Source organism: Anopheles gambiae, chromosome 3 (assembly GCF_943734735.2).
Source record: "Anopheles gambiae chromosome 3, idAnoGambNW_F1_1, whole genome shotgun sequence".
NCBI classification, from domain to species: Eukaryota; Metazoa; Arthropoda; class Insecta; order Diptera; family Culicidae; genus Anopheles; species Anopheles gambiae.
The window spans coordinates 13,865,931-13,889,765 of record NC_064602.1 but is presented as its reverse complement, the minus strand read 5'-3'; the positions used below and the strand labels follow the sequence as shown (position 1 = coordinate 13,889,765).

The 23,835-nt window shown below is 40.3% G+C and overlaps 2 protein-coding genes across 4 annotated transcripts in view; both read left to right on the top strand.

The window, feature by feature from the left end:
* The window catches only part of LOC1275506 (protein amalgam), a 28,528-nt gene extending 16,603 nt beyond the window's left edge, over positions 1–11,925 (top strand). For all 3 annotated transcript variants that reach the window (XM_061655658.1, XM_061655659.1, XM_061655660.1), the window contains exons 5-10: positions 170–368; positions 840–971; positions 1,667–1,786; positions 1,954–2,124; positions 2,240–2,443; positions 7,152–11,925. In XM_061655658.1, coding sequence (XP_061511642.1) covers positions 170–368; positions 840–971; positions 1,667–1,786; positions 1,954–2,124; positions 2,240–2,443; positions 7,152–7,417 — 1,092 coding nt within the window. In that variant the 3' untranslated portion in view covers positions 7,418–11,925. The remainder of the gene's footprint in view (positions 1–169; positions 369–839; positions 972–1,666; positions 1,787–1,953; positions 2,125–2,239; positions 2,444–7,151) is intronic.
* Positions 11,926–18,843: 6,918 nt separating this feature from the next.
* On the top strand, positions 18,844–23,510 carry LOC1275504 (thioester-containing protein 1 allele S1-like). The gene is made up of 8 exons (XM_061655657.1): positions 18,844–19,100; positions 19,183–20,617; positions 20,678–20,830; positions 20,891–21,021; positions 21,082–21,377; positions 21,442–23,039; positions 23,111–23,264; positions 23,344–23,510. Exons 1-8 carry the CDS (start codon positions 19,030–19,032, stop codon positions 23,379–23,381), a joined length of 3,876 nt encoding a protein of 1,291 aa, XP_061511641.1. The 5' UTR covers positions 18,844–19,029; the 3' UTR covers positions 23,382–23,510.
* Positions 23,511–23,835: the final 325 nt, after the last annotated feature.

The following is a 23,835-nucleotide window of genomic DNA, read 5'->3' as shown; positions in this document are numbered from 1 at the left end:
AAATGAGTCAGTGCTGGGTTGTTGTTTTGCTTTTTTGTCAACCTTTCCTGCTCATCAACCAAATGGACCAGCACAGCATGAAGCTACACGCACACCGGTGTATGCTGTACCCTATGCTTTAAGCTGCATTGTACTAACTAAACCGAGACACAAAAACCCATAATTACAGTCGGGCAACCTGGACGTGGTCGTGCCGCCGGACATACTGAACGAGAACGAGCCCAACACGCTCGAGGGCGGCGTAGCGAACGAAGGTGGCAACGTGCAGCTGGTCTGCCAGGCGACGGGCGTACCGGAGCCGGCCGTACAGTGGAGGCGCGAGAATGGAAAGGACATCGTCGTACGGACGGAGGGCCGCGAAAAACAGGGTAAGTCCCCTGGGCTGGGAGGGACCGTGTGCCAAATAAAACGTAAGAGAAAACAACTTTCCCCGTTGGACTTACCTCCTTTACTTCCCTCGGCCCTTTGAATCTGCCTCACGGCGCACCATAGTTTCGTGACATGGCATTTGATTTACTAACTACTTCTCAGCTGACCCCTAAAGGTTAGATCCAACGCCAGTTAATTACCGAACAATGCGGAAAGATTCCACTTCTCTATTCACTACCCTTCCAGTTTTACCTTCTCTGTGCTTTAAAGTTTTCCCGCTCCTTGCAACAACTGAATAAAAAATACGCCACCAACTGGAACAGTGTTACGTTGGACCATTTAAGTTTCTTCCCGTTTTGCGCCCTAACTACCTCAACTTTGAATCGATTTTAAAACGTTCTTTTTCTTCTGTGCTCTCTTTTTCTTTTGTTTTTGAACTTCCTCCATGTCTCTTCCTCCATTTCCCGCAGTCGTAAAATTCGTCGAGGGCGAACGGCTCGTCCTGAATCAGGTGCAGCGGACCGACATGGGCGGATATCTGTGCATCGCGTCGAACGGTGTACCACCCTCCGTCAGCAAACGGTTCGATGTGCAAGTTAACTGTAAGTATTTGCAGCGTGTTTGCCCCGCTCATTATCTTCCCCGAGCTGCAGCAGCAAAGGGCAAATAGTTTAATTCTTTTTTGTTTTTTTTTTTTGCCGCTCTTCACACCGTTCTCAGGAGTGATGTAGTGCTTTCGCTGAAGAATTTTCCTTTTTTATGTCATTCTTTAACTTTGTTATCAATTTAGCAGACTGGGAGAGAGCGTCGGAAGAGCGTTTATCTTAAATGGGTTGATGTTTGTGCTAGGTTAACTATGCTTGTCTTGATACTTAAGGTTCTAGGATGTTTCGAAGCTTTATGTTTGAGGATTGGATTTTTGTAAACTTTATAAAAATGCATTTTTTTTTAATAATAGTTGTGTGAAGCCAGATTTTAGGCAATCACAGTTGAACCATTTAAATTGACATTCAAATGTATAAAACATTAAAAGTTTAAATTTTGTCGTTTTTAAATACATACATAAACAACAAGGAATTATTTACATTTAATTATGCTTTAGTAGAAAAATACATTTTATTATTATTTTTTTTAAATTATTTTTGTTAAATGTGTAACACCCACCATGATCTTTACAGAAACATTCGCATGTTTCATATATCTAATATGAAATAAAGAAATAAGAAAGTAATAAGAATAATAAACATTCTTTCCGAAACCAAATTTAAAACCACATTTTCATACATCTTTACTTCAGTTCCGCCAAATGTGAAAGCAGGAAACCAGCTTGTAGCCGCACCGGTTGAAAGTCATGTGCTGCTGCAATGTATCGTGGAAGCATTCCCGACCCCACTGAACGGTTGGCACAAACATGACGGTAAGTTTCCGTGGCCTTTGCATTCCACTTCCTCTTAACTGCTACCGTTCGAAATGGATAGCAATTATTAGCTGTTACCGAATGAACTTTGTAAACCGTAACTAAATAGTTACGCGTTGGCTGTGTTGGCCTTACCCTTCCCTTTTCGAAACCTCCTTTAATTATAGGTATGAAGCTTTACGAGGGTGAAAAGTACACCATCAGCGAGGAAAAGCTCAACGCCTACACCTGGCAGCTGAACCTGACCGTGAAAAACCTGCACAAGGGTGACTTTGGGCCGTACATTTGCTCAAGCATCAACGCGCTCGGAAAGTCGGACGCGAGGATACGTTTGCAAGGTACGCGCGGCACTGGCGCATACAGAATTTTCACAATCTGCACATTGTTATTTCTGTTCTCGTGCTAAAACATCTCTTTCGCTTGCATGTATGTGTGTGGGTGTTTCATCTGCAGAGCTACACCTACCACCGAAACCGACAACAACGCCAACACCCTACGTACCGTCGACAGTGAAGCAACCGCGCCGAAAGCAACACTACGGCACGCACGGCAAGGGACATGAGGCGGGCAAGGGCGCGAACACCTTCAACCGTGACACCTACATCATCAACCACATCCAGGAGAACGACTATCTCGGCAGCCTGATAGTGCATGAAGGTAAGCCCAGACCGAAAAGGAGATGAGAGGAAGCGGCGGTTGCTCAGTTCCATTCCTATTGGATTTAGGTTTAATGTGTTGATGGTTTCAGCACATATTTTTTAGAGATAGCTATAGTTTATTCATTTGATTTGATTTTCTTTTTATTTTGTCTCTTATGCACCTTCACTTGCATTTTGCTCATACTTTCTTAGTGAGCTTTATCCTTTTCGCAAATGCAATACGTTTTCTTTTATATCTTTCTAATCTTTACGAGACTCTTTATGTTATTTTTTGTGTCAATTTATACTTTCTTCTTTCAATTCTTGAAATTTTACATTATACTTATTACACGAGCATTTCCTACATGTTTAAAACGAGTTTTAATTTTTTATTTTTAAAAGATATTTAACCTAGTCAGTAAGACTCAGGCTGTGCTTTTGTTCTCCGTTTCGATGCAATCGTCGCGCGGGGAGAGGGAGACGGAGATAAAACAATGATAATGACATATTTTGCACAGCATCTTTTGTGGAAAGCTACGGTTTGCAGAATTGGCCAAAATTATATTCTTTTATTTACTTTTGTCATTATTTTCTTATGTGTTTGTAAATTTCCTTAAAATCGTGGGACTGTCAAAGGGTTCAATACATGGAATTGATACATCACATCACAATTTATATAAAATTGTTCTTAAATTTTCCCCATCTTTTGATATGGTTTGTTTTTTATGCTTTTACTTCGTTTTCTATTATTTTGCAAACAATATGTGTTTATATTATTTTATAAATAAAACTGAAGTGTATGTTTTTCAATTTATTCGTTGGAAGTTTTATTATTTTTTTTAACTTTGAATCACTTTTATTTACGTTGCAGATTAACATGACATTTTGTTTTCATTTTCCTATTAAAAAACTGCACCCATTTAATATATTCATAATTAATGATTATCCTGAAACAAGATGCACGCTCACTGTCGTGATAGATTATTCAAACAGGGCAAACTAATTATTTCGCCATAAGTGGTAACACCGCATCGATGATTTGGAGGCGCACAAAAACGCCTCACCAAACCGATAGCTGCAGTTGCATTTAATGATCACGGAATGCCGAATGCATCATATACGATTAGTCTGTGCGCTAATGAACTAATTCTATGCGACACCATGGCTTCAAAAAAACGCACACACATCAGTAGAGGGATGGAAAACAATCGGGAACAAAATGCGTACAACAAGCATCTAACATTTAGCGTTTGTTTTTTTTGTGTATGTCTGTGCATCATGCTAACTGGCACACACACATACACATACCCCAGGGTGATTTGTTTCTCGCAGTTTAATCTTGTCTGCTTTTTAATCTCTCGCCACCAACGTTTTTCTGCCTTCCCATGGGCTTTGTTCATCTTCTGCCTCCATCCGCCGCATTACGCCGTTTTGTATCGATTGGGCGTAATTGAAAAACACCGCCACACGAACACACACACACACACGCGTAGCGTTGTTATGATGCGGAGGCTCAATTAATTTTTATTGCATCACAATGAAACACCCCATAACAATAAATTAATTGATGTGATTATCAGCTCTTGGCGTATTTTAAGTTCTCCCGCTCAACCGTCCCCCCAATGCGTGTTGCATTTTCACTCGACGGGAAAGGCCCGACTCTACTTTGCTTTCCTTTTTTTCCATCCCTCCATTAATGTGACGCAGTGATGGGTGATCTTTTTGTTTTTAAACAAAATAAATGCAAAAAGCCCCGACACAACAGATTATCAATCGAGCTGCCATGCTGGGGGGGAACTACCACTGAAACAAATCAAGTCCTTCTGCTCGAGCAACGGCATGGTATTTATTTATTTTTAATGACACAAACACGAAGATAAGGTTAAGAGGGTACACGGTAAATTGTGGGAAGCGGAACACACACACGCAGGAGAGAAGGAAAAAAAAAAATCAACCAAAATTAAATGCCATGTTCGTCAGAGAACGAGCTACACGCGGACCTCTACCCTTTATCCACTGTGGATATTCGTTATTAATTATTTGAGCGCAGCGCTCAAAACCGGCTCGCCGTAACGTGGCGATAATGTTAAGCTTAAGCTGTTTTGTACCGTACACCAGGCGGGGCACAAATGAAATAATGCATTCGGTGGGATCATGACATTCCCGGTGCATGCGTTTTCGTCAACATTTTTCACAGTGCACGGGATATTCGAGGCACAGAACACGGTTTTATTTTTTTCCGTAGCGTAAATGTGAATCCGGTGCTGAATGTGCATCAAATTCCTTTAAGCGGCACTGGAGTGAACATTTGCAATTTTGCTATCGGCTTATTTGACTTTATATATTATAACATTTTAGACAATCACAATCAAGTCGGTACAATCACCGATGATATGTCAATTTGTTTTCAAAATAATATCTTTGTATGACATTCAACATGTTCATTCAACATCCTAGTTTTTTCATCGTCGCCATTGAACTCGACACGCTCTCCAATCGCTTTATATCACTGCAACTATTTGAAGATGTTCTGATTAAAAGCGGATATTGATACCATGATGCTCGATCGAGTGGTATCCAAACAGTCTGAAAATACAACTTGTTTATATTAAGGCTAAGATAGATTAATTTATTTAGCTGTTAAGGAAGGTCGAAACCTTGTCCTTGTTGAAACATGATAGAGCATTTCGTTGATTAAATGGCATGTTAAATAATCTTTTAGCAGTATATAACGAGTCAAAATAAAACAAACGATGGCTTTGCTTAGCGATCATACTAGTTTGTTGTCCTTACAATACTCGATTTGGATTATTCGATACAGCCTTTTTATTACTTATGTGGCACTCGCACTTATGGAATCGCAATATCCTAGTAACTGGACTATTTTTTCGAGAAAGAATCTGCTCATAATAGCGCTCATCATTCCACTGCACTCCACAAAAATATTAACATTTTTGAACGATCAGCGCTCATGCAATATTGCGGCACAGTTGTCCTTGTTTTTTTTTAATTGAAATTTTAGTGATACTTTTTCTATTTTATTTTTTTCAACTAACCCCACGAAATATTTCACTTTTTGACAGCTTCACGGTGGTATAAATATTTTCTCGGTTCTTTGTTCCTATGCGTTCTGGGAGCTTATTTGGCACGGTCGAAAAACTTTAATTTTCTGCTCAATTTTGCTACACAACATAAAATAGTTGAAAACATTGAGGAAAATCTACTAGACTATTCTATATGAAATTCGGCACAGTATAGCTATTCATTGAAACATAACCATAACCATACTCATTAGATTTATTTACTTCGCCTCGTGATTCCTGTAAAGTTTTGGGTCCCTCTCACGATGTATTCACCTATTCACATATATTTTTGTATAGTTTCCATTTAATTTGGATATCATCCTATTGGACATCAATACAATCCAATTAAAAACATGTGCGTAACGCTCAAAAATCGTGGAAACGAGCTAAAACATTATTTGAACCATACAAACAAAAATTGGGAAACAACCAAAAAACCTTGGTAGAGCCCTGAGATGTTCTGTTTCTCTTTGACTGCAGATTTGGCATTAACTTGACAGGTTTAGCAGAGAACGAACGATTGAATGAAACCGATCAAATGATCCGGATCACCTTTAAGAATGAACCGGAACTGAGCTGATCTTAAAAAAAGACCCATTTTTAACATCACTAGATTTAACTAGAGTTTTACTGAAAAAATGTGACACTCTTGCCCCAAATTCCGAATACATTGATGCAAGAATAAAAGGCATGCTATAGATGCAGGCGTAACATTCTGAGGTGTGATTGATAAAAAAGTATCTATTTCGAGTGAGAGGCAAAAACTCAGCAAAACCCAAAACATCATGGTTTATAAAGATTTTTTTTTCGCTGCACCATACAGAGTTGACCGCATGGAATTATATTAAACTTGTCATTTTAATTAATTGATTATTATGATCCAAATAATCATCGTTCATGCTTCTGAAAATTATTTAATTTCCAATAATAGATTTCATTACTTCCAAACGGATCAAATTCGTTATAAAACCAACACATGTAAAGGGCTTTTTATGAACTGCAACATGACACGATGAGGAAATGACACAATATATGCAATTATTAACATTTTACGAAAACCCAAAAGGTTGGTTCTAGCGAAATCACTAATAGAGCAGCTTAATGATTTTTATTTTAAAACATTAAACAATAAGAACATGGCTGCGTAACACAAAGCAGTCACTATTCGTGGTGGTGCATTTTTTAATATGTAGAAAAAGCTGCCGTTTACTAGGAACCAGATTAAATGCTTTCACGTTAAATTAATCATTTAAAAAAAAATCACAGATTTAAAAACATGATAGCCTAAGCCTTCCAGTGTGTGATCAAAAACTGGCAGAATCTAACATCAAAAGAGTATTTTCCCATCCTGAACACAATGTAGTGATGACAAGGTTGAGTTTTGTGTACAGTATTCACAATTGGTTTTAGTTAAAACGATCTTCTAACTCTCGTTTATTAAAATATTATATAATTTAGCTAACCTGAGTGCTCCCGTCATCCTCTTGTGACGAATGTTATAAAATAGCATTAGGACCACGAGCGACATAAACCCAATCCCTACCCGGCGCACGATGCAATTATATGCACACAAAACAGCACAACAAATCCTGCAAAACATTTACATCCCGCCTTCTTATCGCTCTCTCCACGCTTTCCACGCAGGTAACGGCCACGGACTGGTGGGCATGAACGGTGCCACCATGGGCACGGGCAATGGGCTGGGCGGCCCGGGCGGCACGAACGGCGGCGGGCTGGAGAAGCCACGCAACACGCAAATGCCGGCCCCGATCCCGTCGCGCCAACCGCACTGGATACTGAACAACAAATCCCGCGCGATGGACATCTTCAGCCACCGGCGCACGGTCGCGTTCGTTAGCTGTTGTTTGCTAATGATTTATAGTCTGTTGATGTTGCTGACGTTTACATGAAGCTGTGCCGTGGCAGCGCCCGCAATGGTGGCACTCCCCGCCGAAGCCACCGCAGATCACAGGACGGCACAGCGTGTACATTGCCGATAAGTAGTATGGACGAAATTAGCCACAGCAGCAGCAGCAGCCGCGTTCGAGTACTCCTCATCAATCCCATTTACGCCCGGCAGGGCCGTACCATCCGCCAAACAATATGCATAACAACACTTGCGCACCGCAAAGTGAAAGTTTGTACAACCGGACGTGACAGCAGCCGTGGCGGGGTGAGTGGTGAGCGGTGAACGATGATGGAGATTTGATGCATTTCGATGGTTCCGCATCACCAGTTTGCGGTCAAAGTGTGTTTGTGTGTGGGTGCGTGGTTGTGTGTTTATGTGCGAATGTGTGTGTGCGAGTGTGCAAGTTAGCGTGTGTGGGTGATTAGCGTAAATTAAAACAGCTGTTAAATAAACTACTTATAATCAGTCACACACAACAGAGGCATGGAAACAGCATCGACAATGGGAGGAGGCCGTCTAACGTCCTACCCAGAGCGGTATGTATGAGCGTATCAAGCAAGTGTGTATGGGCGTGTGCGTGTGTCTGTGCGTGTAACACTATTAACTACCGGAACAGGGAAACCGAGGCGTTGAAAATTAAACTGCCCCACTGTGCGGACAGAAAGTGTATTCAGTTCGAGGGAGATCATTTGTTACAATTATAAGTGCACTTTGTAATAAAGAAAAGAGGAAACATAACTAATGAAACAAAACAGGAGAACATATAAAGCAGGAAGCTTCCAATGGAAGAGCAGTGGGTGTTGGAAGTGAAGCGTAAAGAATTATCAAAGTTAGTGAATGGTGTAACAAAGATTTATAAAACAAAACAGTGTCAAAATGAGTAGTTAAACCATGCATAAGAGAGCTTGTACAAAACATAATGGAGAGAAGAGAGAGAGGGTAAAATCTAAACATCCACTCCATGTTACTTACTGTGTATATAGTGTTAATTGGAAGAGTTGTTGTTGATTATCATTTGAGCTATTTAATTTCCTTATTTATTCATTTTGTTTGTTTTGTTTTGGTTTTGTTTGCTCCATGTTTTGTTTTGGTTTTGTTTGTTGGTACAAATATAAGTTTCAAGTGATGTTGTGGTTTGGTTATTATTAAATTAATAATTATTTATATCTGCCTAATCAAATCAGGAGCAACTAGAACGGATGATTTTACTATTTTTTTATGTTTCTTACTATTTGTTTCTCTATTTAATTCCACTTTTATGTTTTTATGTTATGTTTTATGTTCGCCTTCATATTTCTTCTTACTTATTTTATTAAACGTTTTTATTGTTTCATTTATTCATTTATTATTTTTCTTATTAAGTTAATTTTAAAAGTACTACAAATTTATAACGTATTTGTTAGTTTTTTTAAGCGATTCTTTAGTACACACACCACAAACCCCATTCAGGCACCATATTGATCATCTTAAGGCTTCTTAATTTATAACACATCCTCCAAACATCCTATTTCCCATAATTTATATTCAAAAGCCAATAAATTCCACCCTGTCATGTTCGTTTTTCGCATCACAAACGCTACCTTTGGGCTAAGGTAACACGAGTCGAACAGCCAGCAAAGCGTGTACGAAAACCCCATCCCCGTGGTGGTTTCGATAATGAAGATCAACCCTTCGCAGTGTCCACTGCACGCATCGGAAGGACGTTGAACCGGCTCGTGTGGAGCTATTTGATCCCGTGAAACCCTCCTGCTCATATAGCTTCGCACCGCTTAGCCGACCTCCAACAGCAGCACGGTGGTGCACAATAATGGTTGGGATCTTAATTTTCCCGCCTGTCGCGTAGCGTGTGGTTTACCGTATAATTTTAATTAATGTTTATGCATCAGCTTTCGCCTGTAAGCCTTTGCCGGCAGCGTGAAGAGCATGTGTGCGTGGGAGTTTTGTTTTTCGCGCAGCGAAACTGATACCACGCTCGGTCGATAATTGAGATGTACACATGTTTGGTTGAGTAAATGTTGGTTTAGACAATGTTGTGTCTGATTTTAAATTGGTTACTGAAAGTATTTGCCTGATTTTGATGAATTCATAATAATACACTCAAAACTACAAATAAAATTGAGTCTCTCAACAAATCTTCGTAAATTTCTTCTGCGATTGAACGTATCCGTATCATACCAACAGAACGGAGCGTGAAATTCTGCATTCGTTCTCGCTTTAAAATCACACATCCATACCAGAACTCCCATTTTACGACCGACACGCGTCAGGTTGTCAAATAATTTGGGAAGTTATTTTAGAACTTATTAAAACTCAATTAATTCCATGACAGGGTTCACCTGCGCCCGAGCACGCCCGATCCAGCTGACGACCCGTGTTACAGTCAGCATTCTCACGCTGCTGTTGCGAAAACTCTTACCCAAGAATCTCTTTCCACATTTGGCTCTAGGACCCTCTTTGCACCGGCACGTACACAAACATGTGTGTGTGCGTGTGTCCCATTTTTACATTAAAAGCACATTAAGACGACTGGCTTGTTTGTAACATATCCTGGAGAGAACGCAGGGAATGGGCACTCGATGGAAGCAAATTTATTTCACGCATCATAAATTTCACATACGTTTTTCTACTTATTTTTTCTTGCGTTGCTTCATTTTTTACCCTTTTCGACATGAAAAGAAGTTTTTTTGTTTGTTTTGATATTAAGTCATCAAAACTCTTTCAAACATATTAAAGCTCATCGTGTCATCTATAATTCAGAGTTCACGAAAGTATGAAAACTATTATTATAATTTAAAAAATAAAAGCAACACAAACAAAAACTTATCAATCATCAAGCTAAGAGCTATGCGATCTATTCTATCGCTCATGGTGAGAGTTAATAAATAATAGCATAAGTAAGAAGGTAAATAAATACAGAAGATCACACAAGAATGTTGATGTCTTCCGTGCTAAATCAGAAATCGCAAAATAGCAAAATAAATCAAACACAACAAACAAACAAACAAACAAAGTACATAAATTCACACAGTAACCGCCGTAACTGATGTAGCAAAATTTGTTAAACCCTTGTAACCCCCCGTTGGATGGCAAGCAGTGCGTGATACATAAAGCAAATCTTGATTGACGTTTCCAAGCAAAAAAACACCCCTATATATCTATAATCGAACATTGTTCCGTTTGTTTGTGGCGTTACCCACCCACAGAGGGGAAACGCAAATCGAAGGAAAACAAAAAGAACAAATCCATAAGCAGTTATTAAACATTACGTGAGTCGGGCAGGATATAACATTTCATCATTGAAGGTACTATTGTAAACAGTTACTTATAACACATTAACCATTACCACAACTTATCATAGTTTAATGATGTAAATAGAACGATTGTAAGCAACACTGTTTCAGGCCGCTAACAAAAAAGGGGATGGCAAGGGCACATCGCACTGTGTCCGCTAGTCCGGAGAGGTTTCTCGGGGAAGAGAAAGCAGATTTTACACACACGTTTTATAAAGATCGAGATGAGATGAGCGTTTTGCCACAATTGCTTTGTTGTTTTCTGTGTACTGTTCGGTTTTTAGAACAAAAGGCAAAAGTTAAAAGGGAGAGAGTAGCATTTACAGATACAACAAACAATCATCAATACGCTTAAACAAGATAAGCAAAGGAAAAAAACAACAAACATTTGATAATATCCTCTATGACGAGCATGCACACACACATGCTTGTATGGGAGAAGCATTTAAGTTTCATGAAATTTGCACTATTTTACAAATAGCATGCGTTTTTGAAATTTAACAACACGCCAGCCACACACACACAACAAGTGTTGCAGCAGTCAAGCAAAAGTTAAGTCTTTACACTTAAAGCAAAAAAACGTTTCTTTCCATTTGCAAAAGGCTTTGTGTAAAAGAGAGAAGAAAAAGAAAGAGACAAAAACGAGTGAAAATGCTTCAAATGCTCGATATCAAACACATAAATCAAAGCAAATCGTTAAAAATCTTATCTTAACAACAAATTTACGATCCTCTAGCATAATAACACACATATTAATGTGCTGCTTGATTGGCGTGCAACACAGCAGTGAGGTGAAGCGAAAAACCAAAACCAGAACAACAAAACTAAAGGGAAATAAATCAACTAAAATAAGTTCAACGGTACGGAACGATACGGGAACGACACATCTACATACATACATACAACACAAATAGTCAAATCTATCTACCATCTCATTGAGTAATAAAACTAACAAGACAATAAATAATTTAATGCTAGCATTACCAATTACGAGGTGTCAATGAGATGAGCCAGCGGTCCGTGACGGTTGACAAGAAGCGAGTGAAAAGATGGAGAGCGGGCTAGAAAGATAAACATCAGCAAGATGGGGCATGTGGATGTGGATGGAAGGAAGTGGCCACAGTGCAAAGCGCAAAAGTTAGTTAAATGAAAGTACTTAAACGATCTATATATAGCCTACCGATGAAATAAAACAAAAGTATTCATAAGAAAATGTAAACTGTAAAATTGTGTTTATGTAGTGTGTTTCTTTCATCATAATTTTTAAGGTGTGTTAAAATGGTAAGTAATGTCACACACATGATTTGTATTATAGGTGGTTTTTTAGGATTATTTTTGGCGCTCTTTTATTCATTGAACCTGACAAATAAAAATGGTTCAGTTGGCTAGCTCTTTCATCTTCTTGTCAGTGAAATGCGAACTAACATTGAGAGAGTGAGTGTAATTTTCGCAAAAAAATGAGTAGTCACTAGATAGTTTTCTTAACGTAGATTGTAAATTAAACTAGTAACAACTGACTAATTTACAATTCATTAAATAACAATTCATTCATAAGACAACCCGATATTTACAGGGTTTCGAATCATATAAGGGAATAGTTCAACCACTTAGGGGAATGTTGCAAATCGGTAGGGGAATGTTGCAAGCAAGCTGTGGATGTTTGCAATCACTTAGGGGAGTTTTGCAATCGATTAGGGGAATGTTGCAAGCGTACTGTGGAGCTGTCATCAGACGGTGGGTGCTTGTGTAAAAAGCTTCGAATTGATACCGATGATGTTTTCAATTCACGATTCTAGTTAGTTTTTTGTATGGAGTTTGACAGTTGGAGGCTGAAATCATGTAAACACTCCATTCAAAACCACACAAAAATCTAGCCTGCAATTTTCAGTCTAGATTATTCTAGCCTCAAAGCTAGAATTAGATTCGAGTACCTGCTCGTAAACACGGTGTTGTTTACATTTATCCCAAGGTGCATTAAAGAGATAAGGTGGTGGAATCTGGAATCAATGGTGGTGGAATCTGGTATGTAGTCGAGGTGGTATCATAGCATGTTTTTCAAACCAAACTTAATATCACTTCGACCAGTGTAGAATAAAAACTATTTTTTAGGAATGTTAGAAACTGCCACTCTAACTAAATTAGAAAACAAAGTAAATTCTTTAGGCTGGCACTTAAGGTGCGCCAAAAAATAAGTTTTTTCTTTTATTTTCTTCGTATTTTCGTTCGTATGCATTTTTGACCGCAATGTATCGTTTCCGCGGTCTGCCTTTTTAACTGCTTGCGCACACACAAACATCGCCTCAGCTGACAGTCCGTTGGAAACCTTACAACAGTTTCCAACAGTAATTAAACACTTAAAACTGCACTATACGCTACGTCAATGTATTCTTCCACTGCACATCGCGAAACGAGCAAATTGCTTTGAAACAGTAGGAAGCGCTGCAATTAAGATAATAATTCCTGTAATTTCCTGTGCATGTCTCATCAGTTTTTGTTCTGTTCCCAGTGAAGTTACGTGAAGATAGGCATTGTAAAATTGGATGACAAGAGGAATTGCAAAACAGAACCACATGGAGACGTTATTTACTTGTATCCTCTATTCATGACGTTTTGCAAGAAGTTTCTTCCTGTTTAGCAAAAATGTTAACAACCTCCATGCTTAAAAAAATAACATTTTTTACATATTGTTTTAGCTCATTTCCTTTTTACTACAACCCTCCTTTACCTGATTATGTTTGTTTCCGTTCTCAATACATTTCTACAAACCTAGTCATGTAAGTCTTATGTTATGTGTCTTTGACGTTAAGTAGGTTTTTTTCAATCTGTGATGTCAACTAATTGATTCCTCCAAAAGCCATGTTGGCCCAGTGTCAGGAACAACGGCAACGATCCAATCTACGAAATTAAGAAACCAAAACGAAAAAAAGCCCAACATTCGTTTCCTATTTTGATACTGCAACGGGATGCAAAAATTCGTAATTAATGCAACTATTTCTTATTCAATATTGCAATCTGCCGGTATCGAGATATAAACCAATTGATTCAAAACATGTTTCACTGAAAATTTGATTAAATCATTCGAAACGAATGTTGGTTAGTAAAAGCCGAGGCGCATTACTATTTGCATTTTATAATTAAAGTCAAGAAATAATCAATTATGTGCAATTATACATTCAGACTTCCTATTTCGTATAGTACTTGCAAGGATTGTATTTATGCCAAGTGCGCAAATTTATGATTTGAAATCAATAACATCTGAACGGAACCCAACACAACTCCTCTCCGTAACACAATTTAAAGATTTAATGCAATGCTTTTGAATTTTCCATTCGTGCACTACACAATGTGATCCTTTTCAGCTTTTGAGGCTTTTAGTTCTATCACCACAAAAAGGCACCCCACCCAACGGAACGAACACCTTACCTTGCCTAACCTAACAATAGGAATCAGCTTTCTTCCGCCATAATAAACATCCGCTTACAATGGTTGCCGTGTATCACTGCCGTTCATTCAAGCGCTCATTCGTAACGAATTTTGCCAGTCATACAGAAGACATTGCAGAACAATTTGCTGAACTCTGTGATGCTCTTGCTTGTTAGCAACCGTACGGTGGTAGCTTCCCATATTTACACTATGTATACATTTAACGTAATGTAGAATGGATTGTGAGAGGATTACGGTAGACAATCCATAGTAGGATGCATATCCGTTCAATATTGGTTTTCTACAATTAATAAAGATCAAACCCGTTTTCAGGAATGCCCAGGATGATGGTAGGTCCTCATGAGTAGCAAAGAGAACGGAATCAAAGCAGAGATTCAAACAAATGTTGTTCCGTTTAACAGCAATTTCTCAAATTAAAATTCAAATAATAAACAAGTACTTGGTAGGCGCTGCACACAATATGGCTTTCTAAAGATCTATAGTTACTTGAACCTGGCTAATGTTTGATAGATATTGATTTGCGTAAGCTTACTTTTGCAATTCCTTCGCAAATTGCCTGAATATTGCCAGACTATGTGATATGCAGAGCCGTAGCGTGGCCCTTGGTCAAAATACATACACGGTACACTTCTTCTTCTGCTTGGCGTAACGTCCAATGGTGGCCTACACAGGATTTGAGGACTTACTGAGTACCACGCAGTAAGTCGCTACGGTCCATTCTAGACTTTAACCCATGATGGGATTATTATTGAGTTGTACGAGTTGATGACTGTACCATGGGACCACTACCGCTGATTTGAAAATATTTAATGGATGCTAGGGGTTCGAACTAAATTAAGTAGATATTGAGCAGTCTGTCAACTACGGAATTTACAACAAAAAGCCAACTTACAGGATTTTACATAGTTTTCATCAATTTATCATTTTTTAAACAAATCATTACACACATTTTGGACGCTCTAAAGCTCGTGTGACCAATCCAAGGCGAAATCAGGAAGCAAACAGAAAATTCTTTTGGAGACAATCAAACAATGAAATTCCTGTAAAAAGAATTGAGTTCTGATGGTACATATGACATTGAACGTTTCGTATCATTCTCATTACTCGATTTTGATGATTTTATTAAGCTCAGAACTTTCCGTGTTCCGATTATATTACAGTATAACCTCACTGACTGAGTCTTTTTAAGTTGGATTCACTAGTTGGCACCTTAATAGTGTAGTTATCTCCAACCAACGAGGTAGCTATGACAGAAAGAAACACCGACAAAGTAGTAATGGGGCTTTTAGTAAGCAAACGTTGCGATGAATTTCAGTTTGGATCACTAAGTTTACGGAATTTTGCTGTATATTTTTTTATTCACTGAAACACGTCTTCTATCTTCTTCTTAGTTAAACACGTCTTCTTCTGTCAACCAGTGGAGTCGATCTGTATAACGATTGATTTTTATCGCGCCCTCCAAGAACTAACGCTATTGGCGGTGGCTTACCGGGCCGATACTACGCTACGGCAACGGAATTTCTTTGTCTTCATAATATTCAATAACAGCTCGAATGGGAAAAAATAACACGATTTGTGTATTATTACATTTCATATTAATTTAAGGCTCTTCTAGCATCGATTATTTTGAGTTCATGCAAAAAACTGGGAATTAAAAAACCCCTTTTCTATGTAAACTATGCTTTACATGATTAATGCTTTTCTAAATCGTAAATCGTCACCCATAAGGTTGTTTCGTCTTTTATATTTTTTACACTTTAAAATATGCTCACAAACAAACACACACCTGCAATACAATGCATTAATCCCTTGCTCGACGAAAAACAATCCCGCTGTCCGCGCTTTTGTTAAACAACTCCTTATAGCAGCTGTTCGCAAAACCACCATCTCTTGCTGTGGATCTTTGCGCCCGATAATAGGGTACCGAGTAATTTTCGGGCACCAACATCCACCATCACAGACAAAAGTGAACTTGCCTCCCCCAGTTTGTGGTGTTGTTCAAATAAACTCCAACTGTGCGCCTTGCACATACCACGGCTAGGCTTGTACGGCTTCGCGGCCGTAACATCCGTATGTTGCACTTGCACTTTTGCACACCACAGTGCAATAAACAGAGCCCCGGCTGTGCCTGCAAAACTGCATCCGGAACGTGCGAACGGTACGGTACGGTAGTTGGCAATTGTTTTTTTCGCACCCTTTGCAGCCTCTTGGCGGACGGAAAAACGGATTTCACCGATTGTGCTTCGGTAGGACAGCGCTCACCAGCAGCACCACTTCACGACATGCGAGCCTGCTTCTGCTTTCGAAGCTTGACATTGGCATTGCGTTCGACAGTGGCCGTGCAGGGTGGCTTGGAGCAGGTCGGACCATGCATGCTGCACACAGATCCGGTTTAAGAGCATATTTCCTTGACAGAGTGCGCCACGCCGGGAACCACAGGGAAACTTGCCGCGCGCTTCGTGTAGTGTTTAACTTTTGCGATGCGGTTTAAAATCAGCGCTATTTGTTTGGCGTGAAGCCGCGCGTCCACACAACAGTGGCCGATGGAGTAGATGTGTGAAGCGCTCGGTACAGCTTTGCAGAGGAATTATCGGATTCATTCGTGAGCATCTACTAAATTGTATTTTATGTTTATGTGTTTGTACCATTTTGCAGTTTTAATTGATAGATCATATGAAAAGAACTTTGAATTAATTCACTATTAAAGGTTAAACACCTTTACTCTTACTATTAATTAGATATATAAAACCACATTTTCTATTAAGGTATTTTTCCGGCGCAAAATAAACCATATACCAATACACTCAACTTACCGAACCACTTACGACCATCTACATGAAACAGTACATTCTACAAACTTACCATTTCTCTATTCCTTTGGCAAACATCTTAAGACGGGCAAATATTTGCTATTTATTTTACAATCCACCCAAGCCACTTGGTCGGTTGGTCAAAGCCATGGTTCGTTCCAACAACGATTAAACGTTTCCATTCTACTGTTACTTACATGAGAGCACTTTTGTTTGCCCTGTGTGTGCCAGCTTCCCATGATGTAGACCTCATTCAACTCATTCTCGTTCGTTTCCCAACCCAAGGGCCCGTACGATTGCTGAATCGCACAGCTTAATGATTGTTTTCACTGCCGGCCTGATAACAACAGGCAAGACGCCCCAAATTGACGAGGGTGTCCGTGCGTGATTTATTGTTTGCGAGGCTAATGGGAGCTGTCAATAAATTAGACATGTCCGATGTCTTTCATCTTAAGTTTCCTTGGCGAATAGTTGATGACTCAGATCGGGTTCAAGCAATGGGCAGGGGGTAAGAATCGTTATTGCTGATTTGTGCAGGAAGAAGGAATGAATGGAATAGAATTTGTCTAAGATTTTGGTTTTTTAGCGTTATTTATATTTTCACATATTCTATCTTTTTGATTTTAAACAAATAATGAGGAACAAAACAGAACCTACTTTTTAAGACGTTTACTGTCACTGTGATTCCTGAAGGACAACGACTATCGTAGGCTTATAAATTTTGATATTCTTATTCATAGTTTCGACAATTATAATCTTTATCTTATATTCTTCTAACTGCCTCACATGCAACGTTATAAGTACCATAAAAGCAATAAAATTATTCTACGAATATTGATAGTAAAATGCAACAAAATAGATATCATAAAATAAAATAAACATATACTCCTTTGAAGACAGTAGACTGAGCCTTTCACACATATTTTCAAAACATTTACTTTCGAAATTAGAACACATTTCGCGAATCACTTGAATAAGCATTTTAATGTAATGATGCAAACTGGGACACTGTTAAATTCAAATAGATCCATATATTGTAACAAATGTTAAAATTTTCAATAAAAATGTCCAAAATCGTTATTTTGGATTGAGCAAAACCATGCTAAAATCAACATCGCTATCAGCTAATAAAACAACAATTAACTGTCTTTAAATCCTGGAAAAAGCGAGAACCATTGAAAGAGGATCAAAGGTTCATCAAAATGGCGTGTACATATCCGTCTCCGAACTATAGAGTGCAACGAACTCATGCAGGTTTTCACAGGGGTTTTCATAATTTTGGGACACTTTTTTGACCATTTATTAATTGAAGTGAACTTTATGTTTCGGGAAGTGCACTCTATGGCACTGTTTTTGGACAGGCTTGAAATTTAGAATTTAGAAAAGCTAATTTAGAATCCAATAGAAATTTACACTGGGGCTGCCCAAAAAGAGTGACTTAGAGTCCAATTCCACATAGAGTTAACTTCCATAAAAAAGTCAAGTGTTCCAAAATTATGAAATCCTCTTAAAAACCCTGTGAGAATCCGGTTTAGAGCTCGTTGCATCAACGGGTCGGAATCGATAACTCGTATAATGCAAATTCGTAACTGAGCGCCAAATTGTAAACATTCAAAGAGCAAAACATACAAAAAAGAATATAACATAAAACAATCATATTTAAACATGAATTCAATGTGTTAAATATTAAATGTAACACAACAAACAGTTTAATATTTAAAGAATAAAATAACTACATCAAATGGAGTACAAGCTAAAATCAGTCAACAACAATTCATAAAATTAAAAACAACAAAAAAAGAAAGTGTACCGAATGTGTAAAAAACTGATGCACTTGGGAAAAAAACAACAAACAGCGAATTAAAATAATCACAAATTAATACACACTTCAGAGCCATAGCCATAGGGCTACCCTACCCTCATGGTAATACAGCCACTGATAACCTCTGCCGTGACACCGGGGAATCCCGTCTGTATCACAACAATCAGCTTCCGAACCCAACCCAACCATAGTCAGAGTCAGTCTTCATCTCACGGTGCACCAGCAAACATTAGCGTTCGTTTGCAAAATGTGTTTCCGCGTAGCGATTTATTGCTTGCTTCTGGGCACTGCGACAAAACGAGTGCTGGCAGACGAAGGGTGCGTATATGCTCTATTGGGATAAAGCAATAAATGTGCTTGTATTCAATACGATAAGTTTCAATTTAATTGCCCTTTCCAGGGATTACATTTCCATCTTTACCACCCGTTCATGGGTAGAAAACGAAGATGTAAGCATCATCCTAGCCAACATGGACAACGCTCCGGGTACGTTCGAAATAGAGAACATTGGGATGGAGCAAGGTGATGTGCTAGTGTCCACTACCGTCGATCCAAAGCACGTCCAGCTGTACGTAATACCATCGGAATGGAGTGCCACCGGCGAGGAAGCGATTCAATTAGACATCGTTACCTCAGCCGGACAGCCGGAAGAAGCGCGCCTTACCGCACAAATCGAACGCACCGCGCAGCCGAAGGTTTTGATTCAGCTGAACGACGTTTTTCATACGCCGGGAGATTTTTTGAAATATCGTATCCTGCTAACGGATGGCCTCAACAAACCATTGGGTAGAACGAAGCGACCCTTCAATTTGACGATAGTATTGGAACACGATACACAACAAACGGTAGTGTCTCGCGATGTACAGCTCTACCCGGGTGAGATTTATAGTGGCGAGCATCTGTTTGTGGACGATCGTGATCTAGGCAACTGGACCGTGGCCGTTACGATCGGTGAGCAGACGACGAGCAAGCAGTTTCAGGTGATACTGTACTCTGCTCCAGTACACCAAATCACGATCGACACCGGGGAGTTGATCACGCTACAGGATACGGAGATTGCGATTACGATCGATGCTATTTACAGTTTCGGAAAACCAATTCATGGTACGTTACAGATTAAGGTTTATAGTGATGAGGATCATGTTGTGGAACGCACGGTTTCTATTGCTGGCCGTAAGATGGTACAAATTCCCATGCAAAAAGTAGTGCCTAAAGGGAGCCCTTCATTGGAAACAAAAACATTGCACATCAATGCAACAGTAACCACAACCAATGGATTATCACAGCGAACGTATAATCAAGCTCGAGCCATTCCCATATACGCATCGCCGTACAAGCTGGTGGTGGAAAGAACGGTTGGTTTTACCCCAGGCCAGAACGCGACCGTGTTTCTAAAGATTCTGCGAGCAAACGGAGCACCATTGAATGGGCTTGAAGATGACACGGAAATGGTTTCCTTTACCACGGATGATTCCGGTGAAGTTTTCACAGCTAATCTAGAGTACCGAAACATGTCCGCCTCCATCACCCTGGAACCAGCGTACAGTCCACAGCTGTACGTGCGTATTCTACAACCTAAACAGTACCGCAAACGAGATGCTTTTAAGCTAGCGATCGTTGCGTCATATGCGATGGACGGTGTACTGACGATCATCCGGAAGCATAATGGTGAAAACGTTCCCCACTACATTGAGTGTAACATGCAGAATTATCAAGAGCTTTTCGTCCCGACCGTTCGACTTCAGGATGTGAAGCGTGTGTATGTGTTTGCACGGTTTGAGGGAACGTTGATGCAAGCTTCCGCCTCCTACAAGGAACCAGCGCTATCGGAGAAGGTGTGACTAGTTGGCATATTGGGATGAGATTGTACACTAACAAACTCGATCACTTCGCAGGTGCATCTATCAGTGGATGAGGGAAGCATTAAAGTGTTCTCCAATGAGGACGCATCCCGCGTCGGTATAGCGGTTTATGAAGGATCGCTTGATGCAGCTCAGCTGAAGAACATCTACACTCGGGCTATGTTCAATGGAACGACCTATCCCAAGGTAGGACTGCGAAATGATTGAAAACTATTTTGGAACGTATTAACAACATTGCACTTTCAGATCGAAGAGATCTTTCCGCTTTCCATCAATGATTTGATAGTTTCCGCTTTATCGGAACAAGGAAAAGTTGATAAGCAACAAAATCCAAAGTCCATTAATCGTTTACTTCTGTGGGAGGAAGGCACTATAAGGTACTCGTGATCTTCTTTCTTTTTAAACATTCATTGATTCTCTTTTTACTCCTGCAACAGCAATCGTCAGGCAGTTTTTCAGTTTGTTCCTCCCCCTCATATAAATCAGATGATCGTAACTGCGTTTGTATTTAGTCCCACCGGAGGGCTCGGTATTGCGGAACCGATCCAATGGCAACGCCAGCAAGACATTGAGATCTACCTTCATATTCCGTACTCGGCAAAGAAGCTGGAACCAGTAACGGTGGATGTCTACATCGTTAATAATCGCAACGAAAAGGTGGACTTTGTGCTGGTGGAGTTGTTGAACTACGCCAACGAGTTCCATTTCCTCAACAACTCGGGTCGCATAGATGGTAAGGCCATCGAGTAAATTTCATCAAAATAGCTATTCATACCCACTTCAATAACTCCCTACAGCTACCAAGAAAACCGTGTACGGGCGCCTTCGGCCAAACGAAGTTCAGCGCACCGAGTTCCTTATACGGCCCAAAAAGCTAGGCTCTATCACACTGAAAGCGAACGCCTATACCGAAAGCAATTTGTTCGCCCGGGCCGAAACCATACTCCGCACCATTCCCGAGAGCGTACGGCGGACGGATAGTATCGTGCGGCTGTTCAATGTGGACAATTCCAGCCAACAGCTGGACGACATCAAGCTACCGATTCCACGCACAGTCGACCCGGGGACGGAGAAGATAACCTTCACACTGGATCGTCAACAGACCGAAATGGCTTCCCTGACGGCAAGCATGCTGCTGGATAAGCTCGTCCAAACGGATCCGCTTACGATGGCGATGCGGGCAGCACTGACGCTGGAGGTACTCGCATTGGGAGGATTGCAGTGGAACGAACGCAAAGCGCTGGCAGAGAGGCAAATGAACGAATCGATCACCAAGATCATGGCCTACAAGAATGTCGATGGATCGTTCACGATACCTGATCATCATACGCCTTCGTCGGCTTGCTGGGACACGGTTATAGCTGTACAAGCTCTAACCTTCGCCAATGATCGTCTCGCCAGTGCATCTCTTGCAGAAACCATTTTAAAAACGCTCCAGTGGATCAAGAGCAAACAAGCGCCTGATGGACATTTTTGCACGGATGATGGTGAACAGAGCGAGCTGGAACGAGTAGAAAAAACGGCACACGTGCTGTTGTTGCTCTTGCACATGAAAAATTACATTAAGCGCCACGTGTCAGCAATTGACAGTGCAAGAAATTATCTGCTCTCAAGCACCTCCACGCTACAAAGCTCGTACCATCTTGCGCTGGTGGGACACGTGCTTCAACTTTCCCTCGAACGTCCCACGGGAACGGAAGATCGCACCATGATCAACCGGCAAGCGTCTCACATTTTGATCGGAATTTTGCAAGCAAGGCAACAAAGTGCTTCCGGTTCGAAGATGTGGTTTAACAAGCCCAGTTCTACGCCGGACCTAGAAGCGACGGCATACGCTCTGATGCTAATGACTTCCAAAAAGTTCCTATATGATGCCGGTCCGATTGTTAACTGGATGAAGGAGCAACCGTACCGACGGGTGGTGAATGCTTCCATTACACCCAATTCGCACATCGCTCTGCGGGCACTGATCGATTATGCCAAGCGTACAACCTTCCTCGAAAAGCGTTACATTGCGAAGGTGACGGCGAAGGACAGGACCGGTGTGTTAGCACGTCACGAACTGACACACCGTGATGGTGGAAGCCAGGTTTGGATTCTACCTTCAAGCACACGCACGGTAAGCTTCACTATTGAAGGGACGATTTCGGGAGCGTTACGCATACACTACAGCTACATGGAGAGTGTTACGCTGCAAGGGAAAAAGTTTAACATTGACGTGCTGCGATATGGCACCTCAAACGAGGACTATACCGATTGGCGCGTGTGTCTCCGCTTCCTGCCGAAAGGGTTCTACGAGAAGACGCGTATGGTAACGTGCGAGATCGCATTCCCGACCGGGTACATTGCGCTGGACGACAGTGTGGATGAGCTGAATCAGCTCGATGGTGTGGTTGTAAGTGTTTGTTTGATGAGGAATAGATAAGACCAAGCAATAATACACGATTATTACATCTCCCTTGCTAGGCCACCGTTTTAAGAAATGACGAAACGCAACTCTCGATAACCTTTGAAGAGATTGGCGTCCAGCAGACATGCTTCAACGTGAGCGGTTTCAGACAGAATATCGAAACTCGGCAACTGCCCGGCACGATCAAGGTGTTTGATGTAACCGATGAGTGTAAGTGTCTCGTTGATTTCGGTGCTTCAGATGAGCAGATCTTTAACATTAATCTTATCTGCCATTACTATTATTGCAGCCAACGTTGCCTTCAAGCAATTGGACACAAAGACCTGATCGAGTGAGCCCAACTCAAAACAAACATTTGGAACGAAAAGAACAACTTTGGAGAGTTTTTCGGTTTAAAGGATGATCCAAAATCGAGAAAATATTCGGATGAAAATAAACTACACTCTATTATTCTTATTCTTACGAAAACATTGCCTCAACTTCGAAAGAAATCGTTATATTTTCTCCTGGTTTCGACTTGTTGTAGTCCTTACTTTGGTTTGCTATGTTCCTTGCGTTTATTTTCCTCGGGTAAATGCATAACCCATGTGCAAGTGATGAAGTGAAAGATGCAAAGCAGTACTTTTTACTGCTGGCAAAATACCATCAATGGATAATATTTATGTACACAAAAAAATGCCACCATGATCATCAAATCATATTCACAAATTCTTCATAAGAAATCTCGATGCATGCTGGAATGGCTTCGACCATTTAGCCTGATGACGGCACTCGAACGGCA